General features: G+C 37.5%; 1 protein-coding gene across 5 annotated transcripts in view; it reads left to right on the top strand.

The window, feature by feature from the left end:
• The window catches only part of SFMBT1 (Scm like with four mbt domains 1), a 132,424-nt gene that overhangs the window by 84,570 nt on the left and 27,696 nt on the right, over window positions 1–20,158 (top strand). For 4 of the 5 annotated variants that reach the window (XM_019947631.3, XM_019947628.3, XM_073811222.1 and 1 more), the window contains 7 exons: window positions 6,087–6,327; window positions 9,978–10,118; window positions 12,877–12,965; window positions 16,127–16,373; window positions 17,078–17,172; window positions 17,683–17,784; window positions 19,680–19,830. In XM_019947631.3, coding sequence (XP_019803190.1) covers window positions 6,087–6,327; window positions 9,978–10,118; window positions 12,877–12,965; window positions 16,127–16,373; window positions 17,078–17,172; window positions 17,683–17,784; window positions 19,680–19,830 — 1,066 coding nt within the window. The remainder of the gene's footprint in view (window positions 1–6,086; window positions 6,328–9,977; window positions 10,119–12,876; window positions 12,966–16,126; window positions 16,374–17,077; window positions 17,173–17,682; window positions 17,785–19,679; window positions 19,831–20,158) is intronic. The other variant, XM_019947632.3, reaches the window with a different exon arrangement.

The raw sequence follows: 20,158 nt of genomic DNA, 5'->3' as shown, positions 1-20,158 counted from the left end.
GCCCTTGTTTTTGCAATATACATTTACAGCTAACCCAAGTTCTCTTTCAAGTAACACTATACCATTTCATGGATAGTGCCAGTAGCTAATATCAGAGTATTCCCAATTACTCCCTCCCAGGCCTTATAACATTGTTATCATTCGTTTCACTTACGCATAAGCTGTAATCACCAAATAATTTGTTGCTGTTATTAGTTTGAACAGTTATCTGTTAGATATATTAAGAATAAGAAAAATTAGATTTTATCTACGTTGATTCTTTTATATGTTTATTATATATTTATTCATTTATTCTATTGCTCTTCCTTTATGTAGATCTAGTTTCTGACATATATCATTTTCCTTCTCTCTGAGGAATGAATGAATGAAGTTTCCCAGCCACGCTGTGTGGCTTGCGGGATCTTAGTTCCCTGACCAGGGATTGAACCTGGGCCCTCGGAAGTGAAAGCGTGGAGTCCTAACCACTGGACTGCCAGGGAATTCTCTGAAGAATTTATTTTAATATTTCTTGCAAGAAATATTACTGGCAACAAAGTTCCTCAATTTTTGCTTGAGAAAAGTCTTTTATTTTGCTGAGTGCAGAATTCTAAGTTGGTGTCTTTTTTCTTTACATAATTTAAATATTTCACTCCACTATTTTCTTACTTGAGTGTTTTCTTAAGAGGAGTCTGATGTAATTTTTATCCTTGCTTCTCTATAGGTAAGGTCTTTTTTTCTCCTCTGTCGTCTTTCAAGAGTTTTTTCTTTGTCTTTGTTTTTCTGCAGTTTGAGTATCTTATGCCTAGGTATAGATTTTTTTGTGTTATTTATACTGCTTGGTATTCTCTGGGCTTCTTGGATCTGTGGTTGGTATCATTAATTTTGGGAAATTCTCAATCATTATTGCTTCAAATATTTCTTCTATTCTTTCTCTCTTTTCCTTCCAATATTTATAGTACACTTATGTCACACTTTTTATAATTGTCCCACAGTTCTTTGGTATTCTTTTCCAACTTTCTCATTCTTTTTTCTCTTTGCTTTTCAGTTTTGAAAGTTTCTATTGACATTTTTTCTAGCTCACAGATTCTTTCCCTGGCTGACCCCAGTCTTGTGGTTGAGCCCATCAAGGAATGCTTCATTTTTGTTAGAGTGTTTTTGGTGTCTGTCATTTCATTTTGATTTTTCCTCGGAGTTTCTCTCTTCTTGCATCATCCATCTGTCTACTCTTTTCATTTAGAGCCCTTATCATATTAATCAGTTGTTTTGAATTCCTGGTGTGTTACATCTCTGCCATATCTCAGCCTGGTTCTAATGTCTGCTCTGTTTCTTCAAACTGTGTTTTTTGTCTTTTAGTAGCTCTGTAAGTTTTTGTTGACAGCTGGACATAATATACTGAGTAAAAGGAATAGAAATAAATAGGTCTTTAGTGTTTTATATTTACCTGGATAGAAGTTAGGTTGATTTTACCGTTTGTTGTAGCTACAGGTGTCAGAGGCTAAAATTTACTTTGGTGTCATTTATTTTGTCTCCTCTGTTTTACAGGAGCCCTCTTGATGTGGTGGTAAGGTGTGAGGAGAGCAAAAGCATTCTCTAGCCCTGTGAACTGGTCTCAGTGTTTTAGTGAACCTGAGTTGTGCATATCCTTTCCCCTATTTTGGAGGCTAGAGGGGGCTGGAGTTGCATATTTCCCTTACCTTAGATCAGGAAAACTCTGGTAAAGGTTTTGGTAAAACTAGTTGATTAGGACCTAGTAAAATAGTTTTTCTTGAGGGTTAGTCTTGTTAAGAGCAGAATGCTTTGGATGTATTTCACAATGCTACTTTATTCTTCCCTCTGCCAGAAGTACTAGGAGATTTTTCTCTGATCTTTATTGTGAAAACCTGATAGGACTCCTGGGGTGGGGGTGGGGGGGGCGGTAAACTCAGAGAAGTCCGTGGGCCGCCCTGAGACTGGGCCCCCATGGAGTTTTTACCTCTCAATCTTGTCCATACTGAGCCTCTAGCAATTCATTAATTACAGTTTGAGGTTTCCTACCCTGGTTTTAGTCCTGCAGAGGTTTCTGCTCTGTCTAGTATGTTGTAATTCTCTGTATCTGTCTGTCTGTCTCCAATTTTGAGCACAGCAGTTTTGCCCTATGACCTCAGTTCTCTGCTGGATCTAAGAAGAGTTGTTGATTTTTAGTTTGTTGAGGTTTTTTTTCTTCTTAGGACAGGAGTTCCAACATCCAAAAATCCTTACATGTCAAATTGAAACCCAGAAGTCCTGTATTGTTTTTCTGTTCTCTGTTTTATTTATCACTACTCTAATCTTTATTATTTCCTTCCTTATGCTAGCTTTGGGTTTAATTTGCTCTTCTTTTTCTAGTTTCTTCAGAAGTAAAGTTAGGGTGTTGATTGAGATCTTCCTTCTTTTTTAGTGCAGTCACATACAGCTACACATTTCCTGCTTAATGCTGCTTTTGCTGCCTCATAAATTTTGATGTATTTTTGTTATAATTTGTCTCAAAGTATTTTCTGATTTCCCTTGTAATTTCTTCTTTGATCTGTTGGCTATTTAAGAATGTGTTTCATATCCACGTATTTGTGAATTTTCTAGTTTTCCTTCTGTTATTGAGTTCCAGTTTTATTTCATGGTGATTAGAAAAGATACTTTGTATGATTTGGTTTTTTGCCTAAAATTGTGGTCTGTCCTGGAGAATGTTCCATGTACATTTGAGAGGAATGTGTATTGTTGTTGAGTGGAGTGTTCTCTATATGTCTGTTAGTTCTAGTTGGTTTATACTCTTGTTCAAGTCTTCTGTTTCCTTTCTGTCTGATCATTCTATCCCATGTTGATTGTAGGGTACCAATTTGTTTAGAGATCAGCACAACCTTGATACCAAATCTCATAATATTTCAGGAAAGGAAAATTACAGAGACATGTCACTCATGACGACTAATGCATAAATAGCATAAAAAATAATACCAAACTAAATGTAGCTATATTTAAAAAGGATAGTACATTAATAAGTCGATTTTTTCCAGGAATACAAGATGGCCTAAGTGGCTTATTAACATTTGAAAATCAATGAGCATAATTCACCATAGTAGTAGAGTAAAGGAGAAAAATCACATTATCATCTCAATATATAAAGAAAATTATTGATAAAATTCCACATCCACTTATGATAAAACTCTTAGCAAACTACAGATGGGAATTCCCTTAATTTGATGAAGTGTATCTATAAAAAAATCTACAGCAAACTTTATTAATGGTAATATGATACATCTTTCTTTTTAATATGGAACAAGACAAAAATCATGCTGGTTAACATGATTTCTGTTTGATATTGTTTCGGAGGATCTAGCCAATATAATGTAAGAAAAACAATTAAAATGTATAAGAATTAGGAAGGAAGGGAAAAAGTCATTATTTGCAGATGAATAAAATAATTTACAGCTATATTATTAGAATTAAGGAGTAATTTTAGCAAGATTTTTAGATACAAGGTCGATATAAAAAGCCTTTTATTTCTATATACTAGCCACAAACAGAAATGGAAACTGAAAGATGTGATTTACAATAACATAAAAAATATCAAATAGCTAGGAATAAAATGTAAGAAATATTTGCAAAGAAACTTCAAATATTTATATAAGTTAAAATGAAGGAATATACCTGTTCATCTATTGCAAGACTCACTATTGTAAAGATGTCAGTTCTCCCCAAATAGATCTGTAGATTGACTGCAACCCAAGTCAAACAGCAAAAAAAAATTTAAGTAGAAATTGACAAACGGATTCCAACATGTAAAACCTGACCCCTGCCTAATACCACACACAGAGATTAACTCAAGGTGGATATTAGTTCTCAATATAAAAGGCTTCTAGAAAATAATATAATAGTATATCTTATGACCTCTACGGATAGGGAAAAGTTTGTTTAAAAATATAGAAAAACCATTAACTTTTTAAAGGAAAAATATTGATGAATCAGAGTATATTAAAATTAATAACTTCTGTTTATCAAACAACACCATCAAGAAAGTGATATTTGTAATACAAGTAATTGACAAACTGTATCCAGAATATTGACTCAATTAAAAATTGGCAAGAAATTTAGGCATTCCCCAGAAGAAGAAATCTAAATGGCTAATAAATAAAAAGGTTCTCAACTCTATTAATAATCAGAAAATGCAAATTAAAATTACAGTGAGATAATATAATACGTGTTTCAAAATGGTTAAAATGAAAAAGGTAGAAAATACAGTAATGTTGGTTAGAATGTTAAGGCAGAAGGATTTCTTGTATACTACTGGCAGAGTACATTGGTATAGCCACTTTGGAAAATATTTGTCTTTTTATTATAGGAATCCATGTAGGTATGCATCAAATGACATACAAAACTATTCATATAATTATGAGAATATTATCAGTAGTCTTCCAAAACTGTGACCTACCCAGAGTGCCTACTATGAGGAGCATTAGAATGGATAAATTATGGCATATTTGTATAATGGAATACTATACAGGAAGGGGAAGACATAAAGTACTGTTACATGCAACAGCACAAATGAATCTCATAAGCAATGTTGGACAAGAGAAGCGCCACACAGAAAAACATTCATACTGCATAATTTTGCTAACATAGTCCTGTAACACAGGCAGTGTTAAACTGTAGTGTTATAATTCAGGATAGTGATTACCTTTCAGGAGTACAGCAGGTTAGTGATTAGAATGGGGAGGAATTTTACACAGAATGCGGACTTTCCCTCTCTGGCCTCTCCTTTCCAGGAGCCCCCTCATTTTCTAGTGGTTATCATGGCCACATTGCGCTTAGTTGTCATGTCTCCATCGTCTCCTCCAGCGTGGGACAGTTCCTCATTCTCTCTCTGTCTTTCATGGCCTGGATACTTTTGAAGCGCATATCATATACCAGTTACTTTGTAGAATGTTTCTCAATTTGCGTTTGGGTTTTCTCATGATTAGCTTGAGTTTATGCATTTGGCAAGAATGTCATAGAAATGATGATGTGCTTTTCTGGTATGATATCAAGGGTATATGATATTGATGTTTTAGGACTGGTGATGTTAACTTTGATCCGGTAGTTAAGGTGGCGTCTGCCAGATTTCTTCACCGTCATGTTACTGTTTTCCCTTTTGCGACTAAGAAGAATTTTGTGGAGAGAACCTTTGAGGTTATGCAGATATCATAGTCGTCATAGTCATTTTGGCATCCACACCTCTGATTTCAGATCAACACCACAAGATTCATTCTGGTTTTACCTTCTTCTTTTTAAAATTTTATTCTATTTTATTATTATTATTATTTTTGGCTGTGCCGTATGGCATGCAGGATCTTAGTTCCTTCACCAGGGATTGAACCCATGCCCCCTGCAGTGGAAGCGTGGAATCTTAACCACTGGACTGCCAGGGAAGTCCCATTCCCCTCTTCTTATTTTTACTTCTTTCTCCCACAGTGAGAAACCTGGCTCTCATTATCCATAATATATTTATTTAATTTTAGTATACACATACAGGAATTCCAGAATTGCAGACCCCTAACTTTGTGACCATATAATTTATCATCTAAATTAGGACACTTTTGGGAGAGTTAAGAGGCATTATTATTATTCAAGAAAAACGGGTGTAAACACAGACTGTTTTAGGGAAACTGGGAAATATGGCTCCTTTTGTATGATACATATTATACTAATTTATTATCAGTATAACTTATTTTTGTCCTTTACCTTTTCTAGCTTCATAAATTTTCTTTTGAATGATCGAGAAATCACTCTTGAAAACTTAATGTGTTGAAGGTTGTTAAAATGGTGAACATTCAGTGATTTGTATACTTAATAGAAAGCATATTCTATAATCATAATAGACTGCTTTGGTGGAATATTGAGTTCTCTTAAAGCTCCTTCAGAGTCAGATGGAACAGAGCAGCATTGCTAGTCCCTGTTTTGTTTGGATCACTCCTGTGAGTTAGAATTGGAATTTCTCAGGTTTCCCTTGAGAAGATTTTATTGCATTTAGTGCTTCAGAATTGTAAGTCTTAAAGAATGTTGGCCAAAGAAGTATTCATTTGAGATGTTTTTCTGGTGGTTAATAACATTTCCCTGTTCAGGTGGACACACGTTTGCAGAATGGATTTGCTCCTGGGATGAAACTGGAGGTGGTTGTGAAAACCGATCCTGAAACCTACTGGGTTGCCACCATCATTACCACCTGTGAGCAGTTGCTCCTCCTCCGCTACGATGGCTACGGGGAGGACCGGAGAGCAGACTTCTGGTGTGACATCAGGAAGGCTGACCTCTACCCCATTGGGTGGTGTGAGCAGAATAAGAAGACCCTCGAAGCCCCGGAAGGTAATGCGATACTTCGTATCAAGGCATGATGTGGTATTGATGTAGGAAAATTTGGGCTGTCCACAGTCTTAAGGTTTTCAGTTTCCCAAGCACATAGGTCTACCTAACTTCTTTGGGTTAGCATTTTGAATGACAGTATTTATAAGGAATAATTTACATTTCCCTTTAAAAAAAATTATATTCTGTGCTCACTAAGCTTCAGGCTTTTATGACATTCATAGGAAGCATCTGTTGCTTATAATCGGGTAGGTCTGTGAGGCTCTCTTAAGTTTGAGACTTGTAGGTCTGGTTGTCTTTGAGTACGTTGGGCCAGATTGATTCTCTTTCTGATTTTATCGTCCTCCCTCTTATGACCTACAAGCAATCTGGGACCTGTGGACCCTTAGAATAAACCAGCTGAAGCTCACTTTCAGGAAAGAGCCCTACTGGGAGTAGAATCCAAATTAAGTACGACAGAGACAATAGGACAAAAGAAAGAGAAGGGGCATATAAATGTGCAGAAAGGAAAGACAGACCTTAAGAAAATTCCAGACCTTATATGCTTTACTTTCAACTTCTTATTTTTTTTATAATTTCAGATTTACAGAAATACTTGAGATTTGCAAAAATATTATAGAAAATTCTTGGGGACTTACTGCCAACTTTCCCCAAATGTTGGCATTTTACCACATTTACTTTGTCCTCTATCTCTCTCTCTCTCTCTCTCTCTCTCTCTCTCTCTCTCTCTCTCTCTCTCTCTCCCACACACACACACACACACACACACACACACACACACACACACACACACACACACACACACACACACACAGGCTTTTTTAATGAACCATGAGAGTCAGTTGAACATGTGATTTCCTTTTACCCTTTACTTCTAAAAACAAGGACATTCATGAACACAATAAAATAAAATCAGGAAATTAACTTTGATACAATACTGTTATTTAATCTATAGACCTTGTTCAGTTTTTATCAATAATGCTTTTATAGTAAAATGTTTCTACAGTAAAAGAAAATCCTGGATCATGTGTTAACATTCATTTGTCGTGTCTCCTAAGATTCCTTTAATCTGGGACAGTTCCTCATGCTTTCTTTGACTTTCATGACTTTGACATCTTTGAAAGGTACAGGCCGATTTTCCCAGGAACGTTCATTATGTCCTGGGTTGAGTACTGTTCATTATTCCTCATGTCTTTTCCTCGTCCAGGATTCAGTGCATTTAGCTGTCATATCTTTCTAGTTTCCTTAACCTTTCTTTGTCCTTCTTGGCGTTGACGTTTTTGAAGAGTACAGGCCGGCTATTTTTTAGAATGTCTCACAATTTGGGTTTGTCTGATGTTTACTTAGATTCAGATTTTGCACTTTTTTTTTTTTTTTTTTTGCGGTACGTGGGCCTCTCACTGTTGTGGCCTCTCCCGTTGCGGAGCATGGCTCCGGAGGCACAGGCTCAGCAGCCATGGCTCACGGGCCCAGCCGCTCCGCGGCATGTGGGATCTTCCTGGACCGGGGCACGAACCCGTGTCTCCTGCATCGGCAGGCAGACTCTCAACCACAAGGGAAGCCCAATTGTGCACTTTTGGTAGGAGAAATGCAGAAGTGATGCTGTGTCCTTCTGGTGCATCATATCAGGAGACACATGCTATTGGTTTGTCCTGTAACTAACTTGTGATATTAACTTTCATCACTTGATTAAATTGGTATATGCCAAGTTTTTCCACTGTAAAATTGCTTTTACTGTTTTTACTTAGTAAGTATCTTGTGGGAAGATACCTTGAGATTATGTAACTATCTCATTACTCTTCAAACTTCACCCACTATTTTTGGCATCCATTGATAATTTTTATCTGAAACAGTTATTACTCTAATGATTACCAAATGGCATTTTCTAATTCCTTCTTCAGTTCATAATTGGCTTTCTACTATAGAAAGAGCTTTCTCTTTTCTACCATTTACACACAGGTATTTATGTATGCATGTGTGTATTTATGTATCTATGTCAGTATAGACTTATGAGTATTATTCAATGGATTATAATCCTTACTATCATTATTTATTTTGATGCTCAGACTGTCCTAGATTTGGCCAGTGGGCACCCCTTCAAGCTGGCAAATGTGTCCTTTGCTATGTTCCCATTTTTCTTTGAGTAGTTTCTTGTTCAGGAAACTTGTCCCTGCCTCAGCCCTGAAATCAGCCATTTCTCCAGGGAGCCCTAGGTTTTTTTGTTTTGTTTCATTTTGTTTTTTGAAGGATGGTATTTAGAAATGTAGAGTCCTGGGTTATCGGTGGGCTTCTAGCTTGCCCTTAACATTCTGTGAAAAAACAATGTAAGAGGAAGCTCTAGAGGCATGAAGCTACCTGGCCCACTATCACATCTTAAGAGTATAGGAAAATTCACCTCATTTAAACATGAACAAGAGAAAATGATTTCAGTTGAGTCTCATACAAGGTCAAGTTAGGATAATTTAAAAAAGAGGAAAAAAGGGTAGAATAAAATCCTTCCAGAGCAGGCTTCCCTGGTGGTGCAGTGGTTGAGAGTCCGCCTGCCAATGCAGGGGACACGGGTTCATGTCCCGGTCCAGGAAGATCCCACACGTCGCGGAGCGGCTAGGCCTGTGAGCCATGGCCACTGAGCCTGCGCGTCTGGAGCCTGTGCTCCGCAACGGGAGAGGCCACAGCAGTGAGAGGTCTGCGTACTGCAAAAATAAATTAATTAATTAATTAATTAATGTTTTTAAAAGAAAAGAAAAACAAATGAAGAAACATTAGCTTGAGAATTGTTAGTGAAACACTAAATGTATATATGACTGTAGAACTTCAAGCTAAATGATTGTTGTAAGAGAGACAGTATAGTATATTAAGGCTACATGCTCTGACAACATAAATACAGTATAACTATAAAAAATATGCGACCACAGTGGGGCGAGCAAGTGAATACAGTGGTATAAGCTTACTCATCCCTCCTCCCCTTTTAAAACAGGTTTATTGCCTAGTAATTTAACTAATTGCCTTTTAAGTGTTAACTGGGAGTAAAAGGCTATTACCTGAAATGAGATGCTGAAAGAGAGGAAAAGAAAGACATTATAGCTAACTTTAGTATTGTTTATTAAAAAAAAAAAAAAAAGAAATAGAAAATAGTCCGAAAATAGAGAGGACTAACATTGTTATATAAAGATATTAGTAGGGGCTTCCGGGGTGGCGCAGTGGTTGAGAGTCTGCCTGCCGATGCAGGGGACACGGGTTCGTGCTCCGGTCCGGGAAGAGCCCACATGCCGCGGAGCAGCTGGGCCCGTGAGCCATGGCTGGTGAGCCTGTGCGTCCAGAGCCTGTGCTCCACAATGGGAGAGGCCACAACAGGGAGAGGCCCGCGTACCACAAAAAAAAAAAAAAAAAAGTAACCAGAAGAAATAAAAACACAAACCTTTCTAAATGCCAAAAGATAGATTTTAAAAAGAAAAAGTATATATTTAAATAAAATAGATCACAGTGAAAGACTGTACACATACACAAGCAATTTATGTAATACTTAACAATATGACAGAATTGAGGTTGTATGTTTTGGTAATATAAATAAATGTTAATGGGCTTACTCTTCTATTAAAAGTAAACAATTCAGGTTGGCTCACAAAATAAAACCCACTTCTGTGCTATTACAGGAGACATACCTAAATGGAGATATTCTGAAAGAATAAACATAAAAGGATGGACAAAGATACATAGACAAATGCAAATAGAAAAGAAAGCAGGAGTCTCAGTCTTGATATCTGACAAAGGTGGAATTCAGATCAGAAAGCACTGTAAGAAACAAAGAAGGGTACTTTATTATTATTTTTTAATTGAAGTATAGTTGATTTACAATGTTACATTGATGTCAGGTGTACAGCAGAGTGATAATCTCTTGGTTCATCCATGTTGCTGCAAATGGCATTATTTCATTCTTTTTATGGCTAAGTAATATTCCTTTGTGTGTGTGTGTGTGTGTGTGTGTGTGTGTGTGTGTATCACCTTTCCAAAGAAGAGTACTTCATAATAAAAGGTGCAGTCAGTCATTAAAAAAAGAAACAGTGTGGGTCCATGTACATATATCCAAGGAATGGTCTCCAGATATCTTGTTATATGAATAAAGAAAAATATGTATTGAATGAGGGAGGAGGAAGATGTATGAATGCGTGTGTATGTGTGTGTTAACTTTGTTTTTTAAAACTAAAGGAATCTTTTTTTTTAATTGAACTATAGTTGATTAACAATAAGGAATACACCATTTTAAAAAGTTGCCTGTGAGTAAAGAAGGGAATAGGATGAAGGGGACAAGGTTAAAAGGTGGATTTTCTGAATGTACCTTATTTTGTAGATTTGAATTTTGAACCATGTAAATATTTTATATAACTTATAAAGCAAAATTAAATTTAAAAAAGCAATTTGTGGGGCTTGCCTGGTGGCACAGTGGTTGAGAGTCCGCCTGCCGATGCAGGGGACACAGGTTCGTGCCCCAGTCCGGGAAGATCCCACACACCACGGAGCTGCTGGGCCGTGAGCCATGGCCGCTGAACCTGCGCGTCCAGAGCCTGTGCTCCGCAACGGGAGAGGCCACAACAGTGAGAGGCCCGCGTACCGCAAAAAAAAAAAAAAAAAAAAAAAAATTCAGAAGCAAGTAAAGAAACCTGTGTATGGAGCTTGTGAAGTAACTACCCAGAGAACAACTATTTCAGTGACTTTCAAATACAGTAATTTAAATATATGTCCCTAATAAGGCTATGCCAAAAGGAACCAAAAAAATTGCCGAAGTAGCAACAACAACTCAAGCTGTTTTTAGTAATCATATTGTTGGTGGTAGAGTTGATGTTATTTTGAAATCATTATTTGTGTATTGTGGGATAAAGCTGGACTGGGGCAGGAAATGTATAAGAGGAGCACGGAACATCTTTTTATACCAAAAGTGAAAAAGAGATCAATAACTATTTACTACGGTTAAGTCAAAGGACTCAGGAGCCAACCTGAAGAGACCCCCTCTTCTTAAAGATGAGACACTTTGAGCATCAATAGGACAGTAGCTGCAGTGGCCTGAAACATATATGTGATTTAATCTGTAACTTCATGGTGAATCTTTTAAACAAAACCCTCATTGGTCGCTTTGGGATGATGCTGGAGAACCAAATGATAATTTTGAAGGCTGGTAAATACAGAGAAAGAATAAAGAGAATCAAGCATATATCCTGCCTTCTTTGTGTGATCAAATAGTAAAAGAAGAGAAATTTTTCTTTATGGAAGTATTTTGGTTAGTAAATGAAGAAGGGGTGATAGAATATCACCATTTTTAGCCCCTAATGAATCAGTATATGTATGTAGTGAACATTAAAAGCTGCTAACATCACAGAAGGAGAGACAACCAGAAAGAATGTGCCTCTTGATGGAAAGATACAACTCCACTTATGAAGTAATCTTACCCCCCACCCCAGAGAGTCAAATCTGAATTTGATCAGGCCTCTAGATCTAAATACTGATTTATAGAAAATGAAAAGGACAGTAGAGCAACTGGTTACCACAAGGAGGCAACCAGTAAAACCAGACTCTGAAAAACTCTATATAGGACAAAATGTTGAGTCTTAACAAATATGCTGCAAGAAGAAGAGGGAGTGTGGGGTATACGTACACATTAAAAGAGATTTAGTTGATATATTAACCATTTGCAATGTATGGCTCTCATTTGTATCATGATTTGACCAAACAAATTGAAAAAATCATTTTTGAGACATTTTGGAAAGTTGAACATGGACTAGGTATTTGATATGAAGGAATTATTGTAATTTTTAAAGGTGTGATGTTATTGTGGTTATACAAAAAGTTATTTTCTTTTAGAAATTTATACTGAGATTATATTAGATGAAATTACATGATATCAGGAATTGGTTTCTGAATAATCCACGGTTGGGTCACAGGGGGCGGGGGGAGTATGTGAGGATGTAGATCAGGGTTGACAAAGTAGCTGTAAAGGACCAGATAGTAAAATATTTTAGGCTTTTCAGGCCCTGTGGTCTCTGTCACAGCTGCTCAACTCTACCTTTGTAATGTGAAAGCAGTACTTAAAAAATGATGTTGGCTGTGTTCCAATAAAACTTTATTTACAGTAAAGACAACAGGCCAGATTTAGCCCACAGTTTGTTGTTTGCTAACAGCTCCTGGTCTAGATATAAAGGTTGACCATGAAATGACAGTTTTTGAAGCTGGGGATTCATTATACTGTTTTCTCTATTTTTCTATATATTTGAAAATTTCCATAATAAAAAATAAAGTAGTTCATTTTTGGGTAAAATTATACTAACAGGGAGTTGGGCCTATTCTCTTTTTTCTGGACACAACTCTTATTAAACTAACCAGGAAGTAGCTCTGTCTAGAGGAGGATTATTTTTAAGCTGTCAAAGAAGCAATATTTTGGGCTGTTAAATATTAAAATGACACATGCACCTCTAAACCATTTTCACTCGTTTAGTTTCTCTGTATTCTGCTTAGTTTAATTTCTGTGTGTTTTGTGGCTGACAGTATGATTCCTTCATCTAGGCATCAGAGATAAAGTGTCTGATCTGGATGAGTTTCTGCGACAGACCCTGATGGGAGCATGTAGTCCTCCTGTTCCGCTGCTAGAGGGCGTGAGTATTATTGCTTCCAGAATCAGTGTGGAAAACCCTTCCAATCTTCCTGTCCAAGGAATCTTAAAATTGCATGCTCATTTACCACTCCAAGACAGATCAGCATTATTAGTACAGACATAGGCATAGGTATTGGGGGGTGTAAACTTACCTTCAGAGGTTGCAAACTGGTGGCTTGCTCAGTGCATAAAAGGTTTTTGAATTAGTTGCAAACACATGAAAATCTAGTTTTCCAGATTCTTTCACTCAGTTGGAAAATGTGGCCATTTTGAGCTCTCACTTGGAACTGAGCAAGGGCTGACTCTACTTCAGCATGGACATTTGTAACTCCCACACCAGGTGACTTGAGACCCCTTTTCTTTTGCTCGGAAGACACTGGACCACCACCTGCCTGCTTTCAGCAGTTCTTTTAAATTAGTATAGCTTTTGAGCTTGTTGGTGAAAATAGATTTCTTGTTTTTGTGAAATAAATTTATTGATTATGACGTTTCTAAGTTACATTTTGTCACTATCTGTCGTACCAGCAACATTCTTTGTATCATACGTGAAATGCAGTTTATGAAGGTTCCAATTTCTTTACATCCTTGCCAACACCCGTTATTCTCTTTTTGGTTGTAGCTATCCTAGTGGGTGTGAAGTAATATCTCACTTCGATTTGCATTTCCCTAATGACTAATGACACTGAGCATATTTCTATGTGCTTTTTTGGAGAAATATCTGCCCATTTTTAAATTGGGTTATTTATCTTTTTATTATTGGGTTGTAAGAGTTCCTTATAAATTCTGATTACAAGTCTAGATCAAGATATATGATTTTTAAATATTTTCTCCAATTCTGTAGATTGTCTTTTCACTTTCTTCATGGTATTGTTTGTAGAACAAAAGTTTTTTATTTAGATGTCATCCAATTTATCTATCTTTTTCTTTTGTTGCTTGTACTTTTGGAGTCTTATCTAAGAAGGCTTTGCTTAACCCAAGGTCATATAGATTTACTCCTATATTTTCTTCTAAATGTTTTATAGTGTTAACTGTTATATTTAATTCTGTGATCCATTCACAATTCCTCTTTAAACTTGATTGGCGAACACTCTGTTTCTAGGTGATCTTTATATTTTATATAGGCATACCTCATTTGATTGTGCTTCACTTTACTGTGCTTTTCAGACACCGCATTTTTTACAAATTGAAGCATTGTGGCAACCCTGCTTTGAGCAAGTCTGTCGGCGCTATTTTTCCAACAGTATTTGCTCACTTTGTGTTTCTGTGTTACATTTTGGTAATTCTCACAATATTTCAAACTTTTCATTATTATTATATTTGTATGGTGATCTCTGATCAGTGATCTTTGATGTTATTATTGTAATTGGTTTTTGTTTTGTATTTTTAAATTAAGATATGTGCTTTTTTTTTTTTTAGACAGTGCTGTTGCACACTTAATAGACTACAATATAGTGTAAACTTTATTTTTATTTTATTTTTTTTGCGGTACGCGGGCCTCTCACTGCTGTGGCCTCCCTGTTGCAGAGCACAGCCTCCAGACGCGCAGGCCCAGCAGCCACAGCTCACGGGCCCAGCCGCTCCGCGGCACATGGGATCTTCCCGGACCGGGGCACGAACCCGTGTCCCCTGCATCAGCAGGCAGACTCCTAACCACTGCGCCACCAGGGAAGCCCTAAACTTTATTTTTATATGCACTGGGAAACCAAAAAATTAGTATGGTTCACTTTACTGCAATATTTACGTTATTGTAGTGCTCTGGAACTGAACCTGCAATATCTCAGATGTATGCCTGTGCTCTGACTCATTTAATTACGTTTAGTCTGGGCCCGGCTAAACACTCAGTAACATTTGAATGAATGAATGAAATCATGAACAAATGAATTAATAAGTATCCTGCAGTACATTGACCTTGATTTTGCTGTTCTTATCTTTAGCTGTGAATGTGTTCCTTCATTTGTTCATGTGTTCTTTTTCATGTATATGAATATGTAAGTGTCATAGAGCAGTTCTTTTTTTTTTTTTTATAAATTTATTTATTAATTTATTTTTGGCTGCGTTGGGTCTTTGTTGCTGCCCAGGGGCAACTCTTGGTTGCGGTGTGCAGGCTTCTCATTGCAGTGGCTTCTCTTGTTGCAGAGCACAGGCCATAGGCATGCGGGCTTCAGTAGTTGTGGCACACGAGTTCAGTAGTTGTGGCTCGCGGGCTCTAGAGCACAGGCTCAGTAGTTGTGGTGCATGGGCTTAGTTACTCGGTAGCATGTGGGATCTTCCCAGGTCAGGGCTTGAACCCGTGTCCCCTGCATTGGCAGGCAGATTCTTAACCACTGTGCCACCAGGGAAGTCTGAGCAGTTCTTATTAGGAAAAAAATGTAAGTTTGAACATTAAGAAATGGTTAAGTGATGATATTGGAATCAGCCTTTGTTTTTATTCTTTTTTCTAGCTTTTAATATGTATCTAGAGAGTGAGAATTAAACTCTTCCTTTCCCTCAGTGTAATCAGAACACTCATTGCATTCATAAGAACATCGTTGTGAAATGAGTAAAAAAATCAGAACTGAAATGCCATCAGCAGATAAGTGGATAAATTACTGCCCATGTATAATACATAATGTCAATAAAACAGATTAAAAGAATGAGGGAGATTTATATGTGCTATAATAGAAAGATAGCTATGAAATATTAAGTGACAAACACACATTGAAAAACAATATACATTTTTCAAAAAATACAAAAGAGAAAAAGATAGACACGGGTGGATGTTGACTTGTGTGTAGAAAACCCATTCTCAGAGAGTATATGCCAAAGCGTTTATCATGGTTCTTTCCTGGAGGTAGGATTGTGGGGGATTTTGACTTTTGTCATATTTGATTTTTTTTTAAATGATGATCATATTTGCTTTTACAGAGACTAAGTAATGATATTTTAAAAATTCTTTCTAGATGAAACTGTAATATAGTCCTAGAGACAGAAATCTTTCTTTAAGATAAATATTTTCATATCACCAGAAATAATACTATAGAGACTTGTATGATATTAGGCAGTTCAGTGCCACTAGCTTTGAATGGGTAAAAATATAAAGGTTAATTTGAGTTCATTTAAAACTTGATTTTAAAAATATTATGTTACCTCTCTTATATAATCATTTTGCTTTTTTACCTACAGCTCCGTAATGGGAGGAATCCTTTAGATCTCATTGCTCCAGGTTCCAGACTGGAATGTCAAGCTTTCCAGGAATCTTTAAGTACTTGGATTGTTACTGTAGTAGACAACATTGGAGGAAGGCTGAAGCTGCGTTATGAAGGACTTGAGAGCTCTGATAATTTTGAACATTGGTTGTATTACTTGGATCCATTTCTTCATCATGTTGGTTGGGCTGCTCAACAGGGATATGAGCTTCAGCCCCCATCAGGTGAGGAGCAATATAACATTTTTCTTTTAATATTACATTATTGTTTATTATATTTTTATTAATATCTATGAGACTGAAAAATACATTATTCTGCATATTATGGAAGCCTTTGTTAGTTTACATAATAGAGATATTGAAAAAATGTATATGGAGTAGTTAAATGCCTTTTTTTTTTTTTTTGGCTTTATTGCCTTAGTAATTTGCCACACGTATTGATATACCTTCTGCTCCAACTTTTACTAACTTCTGCCCCAACTCATACTGATCCGTTACCAAAACTGAAGAAAAATTCTCTAGGTAGCATGTACATAGTTACAGGAGTAGGACAGGTCTTGAGTTCAAAGCAAATTGCTGATTAAAAGATATCCCAATAATATTAAAACAGGAGTTAATGTTTGAATCAATTTACATTCATTATTATGTGCCCCAATTTGGATGCTATATTATATTATTTTGTGGACAACAGCAATCCTTATGATCTTACTGTAGGTATTTTCACCAAACCACTACCCAGGTTCTGAACAGAGGAGACGAGGTACTGAAGTTAAAGTTATAGGTTCTCTGAATAAAGATGGTATAAGTGGGCTTGAACCCCTTCCTTTTCCCAGTGGAAAGTGACTTTTTTATGTGAATGGTTTCAGAGCAGTTATAAAATGTGTCAGTTCTCACATCACTTAAAGCATCCTGTCTTGTTTTAACTAAAGCCATCAGACATCTGAAAACTGAAGTTGAGTGGCAAGAGATCTTGGCCAAAGTGAAAGAGGAGGAGGAAGAGCCGTTACCATCTTACTTATTTAAGGTAAAAACAAAAATGTTGTAGATAGGTACTTATCTTCTCACAGTAGAGTAAAGCAATATGGGGGAGCTGCAAAGCATAAAATAATCCCTGGCGTCAGTGAGAGTGCTGTGATGCCTGAAGGAGGGAAGAGGTGTGAAGGCTAGCGAGAGTGATGATCATCCTTTTTTCCTAAAAGTAGTCCAGGTTTTTTCCCGAAGCGCTCTTAAAGCATTTTGAGTCTTTTCTTTTCTACTCTTAACTACATAGCCTTGACTTGTTATAAAATAAACTTGTTTTTTCCTCTGTATGACCCTCGTGTTCCGAATGTAGAGAGTAGGAGTGCTTCCTTTGGGGTTTTATTTTTTTCCTAAATAATTTTTTCCAGGCTGGGAAGACAATTATAGGATTAGATTATTTACCAGAAGCTGGACAGTTCCATTATTTTAATTAAGAGTAGTATTCAGCTATATATGAGTATAAAATTAATGTGCAGATACTATATTTTATTCCCTCTTGGCATTTGCATTTCAGGATAAACAAGTGATCGGCGCTCATTCATTCTCTGTAAATATGAAATTGGAAGCTGTGGATCCCTGGTCTCCTTTTGGGATCTCTCCTGCTACAATTGTTAAGGTAAAATGGAGGCAACTCTCTTGGTAAGAATTCTTGTCAGGGTGACTGGTTTAGGAAATTGGTAGTGTTTTAATCTTCAAACTCCACTAATCCAACCCATTGTTTCTCCTAAGCTGTGAGGCTAGAATTAGTTCTGTGCACATTTTACATTTGTAATGTCTGGTTCTTTGTGGCCCATTCCTTTGTCAGAGCTTGGCTGCCCCAGCTAACCAAAGCCTGGGCACCAGAGTGGTGGGCTGCACATTCTTTGGGGCAGGCCTGGCTGTACATAACTATAGAGGAGATTTAAGCGGCAGGTGGCCCACGGTATCTGAAAAGTTTGGAGGCAGGCAGTGTCATCAGTGTCCAGCTAGGTGCAGGGCTCGTTGGGTGAGCAGATGTGTGGGGAACAGTTGATTAGTGTCACAAGATCTGCCAGTAGGATTGCTCCAGCCATGGATTCCAGATCCAGACTTTAATCTTTTGGAAGACTGACAAAAGCGAGGTTCTTGTTAGAAGTAACCACAAGACCTGGGCAGGTTGTCAAGGCCCAGTTACTCAGTAACTAGAACTGAGGCATAAGGTAGAGGATTTCGTTTTAAGAGTAGAGCAGAAGCCCATTTACTGAAAGTAGAACCAAAAGTCACGTGTGACAAGAGGAATAGTTATGTGGACACTAAATCGTCTGACCTGTTGAGATTTAAATTTTCCTTACCTTAGAAGAAGATTATTCTTAGAACAAGAAGGGGGCTTCCCTGCTGGCACAGTGGTTAAGAATCTGCCTGCCAAGGCAGGGGACACGGGTTTAAACCCTGGTCCGGGAAGATCCCACATGCTGCGGAGCAACTAAGCCCGTGTGCCACAACTACTGAGCCTGCGCTCTAGAGCCCATGAGCCACAACTACTGAAGCCCATGCGCCTAGAGCCCATGCCCTGCAACAAGAGAAGCCACCCCAGTGAGAGGCCCATGCACCGCAACAAAGAGTAGCCCCTGCTTGCCACAACTAGAGAAAGCCTGCGTGCAGCAACAAAGACCCAACACAGCCAAAAATAAATAAAACAAAATAAATAAATTTATTTTTTTTTTAAAAAAAAAGAGTAACTTCACAAAAGGAGGGGGAAAAAAAGAACAAGAAGGGATTCTGAACTTGCAGTGGAATCAGAAGGTCCTTCCTGAAGTTGAAGGGTAGGTGGTAAGGAGCCAGGGGAGTTTAATAAAACCTTCTCTTTGGCATTTGAAACTAGGCTAGGATCTGATCTAATAAACTGGTGTAGTTGACCCCTCACTGAGCCTGAACTAAGCTTTGTTTGGAGCTCAACAACTTGGATTTAAATCTAGGTTCTGTTTCTTCCTGTCAGTGTAACATGGAGCAGGTTATTTAACTGCTTTTTAAACTCAGTTTCCTTTTCTGCAAAATGGGGTTGATAATGGTACCTCGTTAGAGTGTTAGGAAGATTAAAGCTGAATTCATACAAAAAAAGTACTTAAACAGTGCCTGACACAGAGATAACATTTACTGAGTGCTTAGTAGTAGTATTAAAAAACACTTAATGTTACTATTAATGTGGCTATTAACTTTTGTAACACGTTCAGCTATGCCAAGGAAATGATGTGTGTGTGTGTGTGCGCACGCATGCGTAAACATACACGTATTGGGATTGACATATATACACTACCATGTGTAAAACAGCTAGGGGGAACCTTCTGTATAGCTTAGGGAGCTCAGCTTGGTGCTCTGTGGTGACCTAGATGGGTGGGACGGGTGGGAGGGAGGTCCCAGAGGGAGCGGGTATATGTACACATATAGCTGATTGACTTCGTTGTACAGCAGGAACTAGCACAAGATTGTAAAGCAACTATACCCCAATTAAAAAATCAAAATTTGTCTATTTTATGTGTTAAATCATACATACAGGTTTTTGATGAGAAGTATTTTCTGGTGGAAATGGATGATTTGCGACCAGAGAATCGTGCACAGCGATCCTTCGTGTGTCATGCTGACAGTCCTGGTATTTTCCCTGTGCAGTGGGGTCTGAAGAATGGTTTACACATCAGTCCCCCTCCTGGTGTGTATTCATTCTTTTCTGACTTGTTTGCTTCAAAATGAGATTTATCAGATGGCTTTACCTGGATCTTTTGTCCCCCTCTCTCCTCACACCCAATCCTGTCCTTAATGTTTTGGGGGCCCAAGACAAGAGTAAACAAAGACCTATATTCCAGTATCTACATATTTAAAAGTTATAAATTAAGCTTAAAAACTAGTAAATAGGGACTTCCCTGGTGGCACAGTGGTTAGGACTCTGCGCTCCCAATGCAGGGGGCCCGGGTTCAATCCCTGGTCAGAAAACTAGATTGCACATGCATGCCACAACTAAGGAGCTGGCGAGCCACAAC

This window comes from Tursiops truncatus, chromosome 10 (assembly GCF_011762595.2).
Source record: "Tursiops truncatus isolate mTurTru1 chromosome 10, mTurTru1.mat.Y, whole genome shotgun sequence".
Taxonomy (NCBI): Eukaryota; Metazoa; Chordata; class Mammalia; order Artiodactyla; family Delphinidae; genus Tursiops; species Tursiops truncatus.
Note: the sequence above shows the minus strand (reverse complement) of the source record. Positions and strands in the feature narration are given on the sequence as shown.